The sequence below is a fragment of the Penaeus vannamei genome, chromosome 28, assembly GCF_042767895.1.
Source record: "Penaeus vannamei isolate JL-2024 chromosome 28, ASM4276789v1, whole genome shotgun sequence".
NCBI classification, from domain to species: Eukaryota; Metazoa; Arthropoda; class Malacostraca; order Decapoda; family Penaeidae; genus Penaeus; species Penaeus vannamei.
Genome location: NC_091576.1, coordinates 33739439 through 33746938, shown reverse-complemented (window position 1 = coordinate 33746938; position 7500 = coordinate 33739439). Strand labels below are relative to the sequence as shown.

General features: G+C 44.3%; 2 protein-coding genes across 4 annotated transcripts in view; one reads left to right on the top strand and one right to left on the bottom strand.

Moving 5' to 3' along the window:
• The window catches only part of LOC113809307 (protein GUCD1), a 7225-nt gene extending 5239 nt beyond the window's left edge, over window positions 1–1986 (bottom strand). The window contains exon 1 of the mRNA XM_027360844.2: window positions 1892–1986. The gene's annotated coding sequence lies outside the window, so the exon portion shown is untranslated. The remainder of the gene's footprint in view (window positions 1–1891) is intronic.
• A 361-nt stretch (window positions 1987–2347) lies between these two features.
• Window positions 2348–7500, top strand: part of LOC113809313 (uncharacterized) — a 9486-nt gene continuing 4333 nt past the window's right edge. The window contains exons 1-4 of one of the 3 annotated variants that reach the window (XM_027360855.2): window positions 2433–2500; window positions 4803–4874; window positions 5523–5732; window positions 6284–6514. In XM_027360855.2, coding sequence (XP_027216656.2) covers window positions 4859–4874; window positions 5523–5732; window positions 6284–6514 — 457 coding nt within the window. In that variant the 5' untranslated portion in view covers window positions 2433–2500; window positions 4803–4858. Of the gene's footprint in view, window positions 2501–4728; window positions 4779–4802; window positions 4875–5522; window positions 5733–6283; window positions 6515–7500 lie in introns of those variants that run through there. The other 2 variants (XM_027360856.2, XM_070142062.1) reach the window with 2 other exon arrangements.

The following is a 7500-nucleotide window of genomic DNA, read 5'->3' as shown; positions in this document are numbered from 1 at the left end:
TATATGGGACAATCAGCCAGGGGGGATAGAGACAGTGGCAGGGCAAGTATTATGAGAGAGGTGAAGTTTGGCAGGAATGGCTTTGCCAGTAAGGTCATTTAGGATAGACAGTGCACGAGCTTGGTATTCTGATGGAACCGTGACTAGGCGTGAACTATCTGAGTGACGGAGAAAGGTAACTTTGCCTACTTGTTTTTGGAGGCACTGTTGAAAGGGAAGCATATTCTGAGAGTAGGGACTGTGGTGGGAATCACAAAGAATCAATCTCACTTGGCTGAGCCAAAGAGAGTACTCAAAAGGTTTGCCAAGGTAGAGGCAGTAAAAGGACGAGAGCAGGTGCAAGATGGGGTGGTGTAGAGCGGAGTAGTTCTGTGGGGGGGGGGACAATAAGGATGAATAGTAGTAATAAGGGAAGAGGGGGTAGCCATTGAAGAAGACTGTGCAGTAGGAGATAGAGAAGAGAATGTTGGGAGAGAGGAAAGGGTGAATTCTGGAGGTTGAGTAATAACCTGTGTGGGTGATTCAGAATATAAAGAGTTTTCAGTAAACGTCGAGGAGGGGGTATTAGTATCAGTGGTCAGAGCCTTGGTCAAAGGAGGGGCAGGGGGTCAGAAAATCATCAAAATAAAAATCAGATAGGCTAGTTAATGCAAATGTAAGCCTTAATGCCCCTATTAAAGGTAAGGAATCTTCATTATTGACCATGGTGAGTCTGAATAAAAAGGGGAAAAGAAAAGGTCTACCACTCAGGGTCCCCATAAGGGGTAAGGGGTTAGCAATTAACCAAGGGAATACCATGCCCATGGCATCAGCACAGCTCTCACACCTTTGGAATGGAAAAGAAGAAGGGGATGAAGAAGATACAGAAGAGAAAAGGAGGAGAAGAAATGACCAAGAAAAATTAGCTGAGGTGAGGGCTGAAGTCCAAGGTAAGGGCAATCCATACACTGGGCTCCAGTTTTCGTCTCCTAAGCCCCCCATGACAACAATGAGCAAGGTATAGTGAGAGTATATTGTTGACAAGTTCAGTAAGCAAAATATACTATAAGTTGATATTTTACTTGGACTTGATAGTGCGTATATACATCTCATCTCAACAGAGCATTAATCTCATGTCTGCCTCAACCATGTATCTGATACACTATATATTGAATGGATTAAAATTCCATTCAGTTTTTGGAATTACTTTAACAAATCATGGTTAGCGCATAGATTGATCTACCTGTCTATCCTTCCTGTTGCTGACAAGTTATATGCTAATAGTAGATCTATCTGTAAGTAGCATAATTTGTTTATGACTTGTATATTTATGGGTAGATAGAGGAATCTTATATGTATTGTGTCTAATGATACTTGTTTTTCTATGTTAACTTTTATAAAATATCTTGATTAATTTGCCACCCCATGGATGTACACCTGCTTTGAAGTTCCTCAACTATCAAATGGTACATGTAAGGCTGTGCTCCATAATAACTTTATTTTCTCATTTAAACCCACAATTCCCCCAACATTTTCTAGCTCATTACAAATATCTGGCCCAGAATCGTCAATTGCCTTTTTAAGCCCTGCAGGAAACTAGAGTGAATAAAGAGTATTGATACGAGGTCTAAACCCAGTCCCTTGTTGTTATGATTTGGCATGCATACTTCTTATAAAGAATTAAAGGAGTAAATACAAGTGTTTAATCTGAAGACAAATATTTTGTGACTAATCCCAGGTACAACAAACGTCAGATGGCGTGAACACCTCTATATTCTTTCCACTAATTCTACCCAAGGGATGAACCAGAAGTGGAGAAAGAGGGAGATTATTTCCATGGTTTTATTACACCCATACGCAGCCTTACGCTAAACCACATCATTACTATAGGAAAAAGAAATCCTACACTAACCTTGGCATCCGAAATTTTCCCTTTACTTTCCCTTTCCAGCCCCTGATAACATACTCGGTCGCTTATTCAACGGTAGAGGCACAACGCAATACTAAAGAAACTCATTTTCTTTTCCGCCAATGCCTAACTAATCCATATTGGCGTTTGAAAGAACACTATTTAAAATGTCACGACAGTAGGAAAAACTTGGAATACTTCTGTTGTATATTAACTCTTTTCTATCGATAAAATAAATTTACAACAGGAATGTGTACTTGCCTTTCCGTTTGTTTACATTTGTGTCCCGATCTAAATAAAAGAATGAACTCATTCGAACGTTCGACCTCGATGCATGAACACAAAATTCATTAAATTAATCCTACGATCTGTCACTAGGCGCGGCTAAAAATTATAATGGTTTTGTAAAGAACAATAATGATTCAAACGTGTTGAGATATGCAAGAAAGGATAATTATAATGCCCTGCCCGTGCGAAGTCGTTTAACGATACATTCGAATGAAATCGGAGTACGATTACGCCCGCAGGCAAAACTCCTCACAGTCTTATCTCAGGTGTCAATTTTAGAAGACGCGGTTGGGTACCTGGCAATCACCGACAGTCATTAATTCCGTGAGTAAATGCTTGCCAATGAGCTGAAGACAGCCCCTTTATTCTTATAATGGACAGTACGCTATTATTGTCAAAGTTCTGCATGTGCTGAATTGGATGGCGTTAGCACTGTCAGTTTAAGTCTATCGTGATCCCATGATTGTTCGTGAAACTTGTCCTCGAATGATATAGATGAGTTGGTTCTCTGGCAAAAGGGAATGGGAAAAACTGGTATTGTGTTTAGGTAATGTTACTGAAGTCGAGAATGGTAAAAGTTGGAGATCCCGCACCCCGCAATGACCTCCAAGGGAAATGGGAATTATGAGATTCTCAATCTCAGTCTCAATAATAATGCACAGGGCGCTAGTGAGCGCATAACACGCATGGCAGCAGCACGAAAAGCTATTATGGTTGTTATAGAAAGCTATTACCGTAGTTCATATTTTTGCAATATCTTATTTTTAATAAAGGGACACGGTGGATGTTATTTAACAAGGGAGATATGATATGGCCATTATTGCAATGTTTCAGATGTCTTAATTAGTTATGTGGCAGTTAATCTTATCTAACTAGCTTAATTCTCTCTCTCTCTCTCTCTCTCTCTCTCTCTCTCTCTCTCTCTCTCTCTCTCTGTCTCTCTCTCTCTCTCTCTCTCTCTCTCTCTCTCTCTCTCTCTCTCTCTCTCTCTTTACACATACAAGTACATACCTACATGCATACATTTACATACATACCATGTACTAAAATAGTTCAAACTCATAGACGCACATCATATCCACATACAAAAAAAAAATAGTCATGAACCACACACACATACACATACATGTTTATGCACACACACACACAAACAAACACACAAACACGCACGCACACGCCCACACGTACGCATATACACGCACATCCCCCCCCCTCTACACATACAGCGTCATTCACTTGCTCGATATTGACGTGTAACAGTCGCATTCGTTGCCTTGGTGATTATCAGGCACGCCCAATCCTCCGTGGGCGGGTAGCTTGATTAACGAAAGGAGGGAATTGTTTCCATATTAACACGTTGTTTGAGTCCACAAAAAATCCTAAATGTTGCTTTTAAGGTTTCTTTTTTTAGCCTTTTAACGATTTTTCCTTTTTTTTTTTAGCCCTTGACGTTTTTTCCTTCCTTTCTTTGTGTTTCTTTTTTTTTGGAATTCCATTTTTATCAAACCTTCTTTTCGGAAGTTACAAAGTCCGGAGGAATTCCTTTCTGGTCTTCCGTCGCTGCGTTGTTTTCGTCGGCGGATATGCAAGAATCGAGACTCCAATTGGATGGTTGATATTCAGTTGAGAGAGAGGCCTGTGGGGATTGAGAAAGGGGGGGTGGGGGTGGGGGGGGAGGTGGAGAGAGAGAGAGCTTGGGTTGAAAGAAACGGAAGAATGTGGCGAAGGGTGGGGAGGTGGGCCCGTCTCCCCCTTCGCTCTTCCCTTCCGACGTGTCTTCCAGCTCTCCGTCTCTGCCTATCTCTTCGTATGTTTGTGTCGCTCTCTCCATCTCTTTTCTTTCCGCTCTCTTTTTCTCCCTCCTACCTCCTCCGTTTCCTTATTCTCTTTATTTTTTTTTCTCTGTCCTCCCTCTTTGTTCGTTTCCATTCTCCCTTTCCTTTTCTCTCTCCTACCTCCCTCGTTCTCTTTCTTTCTGTCGTTTTCCGTTTCTTTTATTCTTTCTCTTTCTCTCTCCTGCCTCCCTCATTCCCTTCCTTTCTCCTTTTCCCCGATTTATTTCCTCCCTCCTTTCATTCACTTCCCCATTTCTTCCTTCCTACTCTTCATCTTCCCTCCTCCCTCCTCCTCTCTTTCCCCTATCATCTCCTCTGCCCCCCTACCCTGTCATCTTGCATCCTCTACCCTCCACCTACCCTTTCCTCACCCTTCCGTTACCTTCTCCTCCTCTCCCCTCCCCTACTCTCTCCAATCCCCTCCCACTAACCCCAACCATCTCCTCTTCTCTCCTCTAGCTACCCTCTCCTCACCCTCCCCTTACCCTCTCCTCCCCTCCCCTCCCCATCCCCTCTCCTCCCCCTGCCATCTCCTCTCCCCCCTCCTATCTCCTCTCCCCCCTCCTCACCCTCCCCTCCCCTCCCCCCCTCCCTCCCCACCTTACCTCACCCTCTCCTCCCCTTACCCTCCTCTTTCCGCCCCCCCCTCCTCTCCCCTCCCCCCCTGTACCCAGTCACCGTCCGCCACCATTGATTGTGTTTATCATATCGAGTCTAATCAGCGTGAAAGCTGCCAGCTGTCAGCCTGTATACGTATCAGCATCTCCGTTAGTATTTTTTCCTCTTTCTAGGTGGACGTGTGCGTTGGTTGTCTCTCCTTCGTAGCGCGTGTCAGCTGTTTCGGATTATGTCTTGTCTGGAAGGTAAAAGAGGGGTGGGTAGGGATGCTGGGCGGTGTCTCTCCTCGCTGGTATAAGTAGGGGAGATGGTTTTGCTGCTGCTGTTGTTGTTTGTATTTAGCTGTACTCGTTGGTTGACGGGGAGTTCGTTAAGGGTATGTGTTTTACCCTTTTTTATTTAATTTTTTTATTTTTTTATTTTTTTATTATTTTTTATTTTTTTTTTTATTTTTTTTTTTTTTGGGGGGGGGAGTACTTATTTGGTTTTAAGTGTGTGAGTGAATGGCCGTTGTTTTGAGGTTGGCGTAATCGTTATGATCTTGGTACTGTCGTTATCGTCATTATCATCGGCGTCGTTATGGTCATCATCATCATTATCATCATTATCATTCATACAATCATTATTATTGCCATACCACCACCGCCATCATCATAATCATCATCATCATCATCATCATCATCAATCATCATTGTCATCACCTTCCCAGTCCACCTCGCCCCGTCATTTACTTGTACATGTATCCTATCTATCTATGCCTATCCATACTTTCTTGATTTTTTTTTTCTTATTTATGTATTTATTCCTTTTCCGTTTATTTTCCTCTCCATACTTTCTTGATTTTTTTTTCTTGTTTATGTATTTATTCCCTTTCCGTTTATTTTCCTCTCCAGGTATGGTCCTAGCGAGGTGGTTGACCTTCCTGACCGCCGCCCTCTCGCTCGCCCTGCTCGCCCCCCCCGTCGCCTCCGCCGCCATGCCCCTGGTCCCGAGCCTCCCCAAGACCGTGGAGGAGGAGGGCGTGTCCCTCGTCAACATCTGGAGCCACGCCCTCAGGAACCAGAAGGACGAGGGCGGGAGTCCCCTCGTGAGGAGCGAACCAGGTAAGGAGGACGAGAGAGAGAGGGAAGGAGGGTTAGAGAGAGAGAGAGAGAGAGGGAGAGGGAGAAGGAAGGAGAGAGAGAGAGATAGAGGGGGAGAGAGAGAGAGATATAGAGAGGGGGAGAGAGAGAGAGAGAGAGGGAGAAGGAGAGAGAGGGGGGGGGAGGGAGAGAGAGAGAGATTCATTTGTTTAATCCTAAAACAGACGTTGATGGATTCTGTAGTCAGTGCAGATTTTGATACTGTAGCCTTTTTGTTTGTTTGTTTGTTTTTGCACGGCCCTCCATAAAAAGATCACTCCAAATAAGTAAAAAAAATCAAAATCATAATAGACATAAAAAATCGGGCCTCCTCCATAGGTCTATCCCCCCCCCCTTCCCCCCGCCACCAGGTAATGAGCGGCGCCCCAGGTGCTGGAGACGAGCAACCTTCTTCCCTCCCGCCCCCCCCGACCGGATCTCTCTTGACTTCAATGGTACTTTTCCCCCCTCAGACCCCGCCCCCTTCTTCCGCTCAGACCGTAGCGTTCTCGTCCCCCTTTTCTCTCCCTCAGGTCCCAAGACGATCCTGGCCCCGAGCCCCTTCTTGATGATGAACCTGGTGCCCCAAGACGCGGCCCACCCGCTCTACAGCAACAAGTACGCCGACCTCCGCACGGAGTTCCTTCTCGACTACATGCTGGAGGCCGACGTCTCTCCCGACGACCCCAAGATGGCGGAGGAGGAGGGGCTGACGGTGCCCAATCTGTTCGGGAAGTCGATCACCTTTAGGAAGGATGCCGACGGTAAGGTGTTCTTTGTGTGTGTGTGTGTGTGTGTGTGTGTGTGTGTGTGTGTGTGTGTGTGTGTGTGTGTGTGTGTGTGTGTGTGTGTGTGAGGACCTGTTGCATATTCGGAGAACTTTGTTCATCGAAGTATTTTTTTTCGTGTATTTGTAATCGAGTCCGGTAAAGAGATAAGGCAGGTAAGAGAAACATTTTTAAAACGTAATCTGAATATTACAGTATGGCTGCTGGCGTGCCATCGGGCAATCCGTCTTTCTCCATCATCAGATCTTTTTTTCGTTGTTCATAGCTGCTCAAAGCATTCCTATGAGCGCAAGTAGTTATTTCTGTCGCCCAGCGCTTTCATCAGTCATCACAGGAACAACACAGCGCTCAAAAGAGTGATGATCGAAATATATACTTTAAACCAGACCAACACAGTAAAATGACAAAGGAAGGTGAAAATAACTCATGTTTTAGGGAAGGGAAGTGGGAAATAAGTCTCATATGAGAGAAGGGTAAGTTAACAACACCTCTTTCCTCTCACCTCTTAGGGAGAGAGAGAGAGAGAGAGAAATAAAGAGGAGGGGGATATATATAGTTAGAGAGAGAGAGAAAGAGAGAGAGAAGAGAAGAAAAGGGAAAGTAAGTTAAACATTACCTCTTTCTTTCGGTTGTTAGGGACAACAAGGTAGGAGCTAGAAGTACTCAAGAGGGCGCATACCTCCGCCAAGGCAACAGGGTCACTGACGCATTAAAGATATTCCCACTCGAAGAATTACATCAAAATCGCCCTTTTCTTTCTCTCTCTCTCTCTCTCTCTCTCAAGTTTCCGCATCTCGCAACGCTAATGAATCCTTAATTAAAAAGATTATTGGATCCGGGTCACCACCAAACTTTATAGGCATCAAAGTTGGGCTAAGACACATCTCTGGTAGAATATACAAATATCTGTCCGTGACTTATTGAGTTATCCTGCTAACCAACTGACTAACAAACTAACCAAC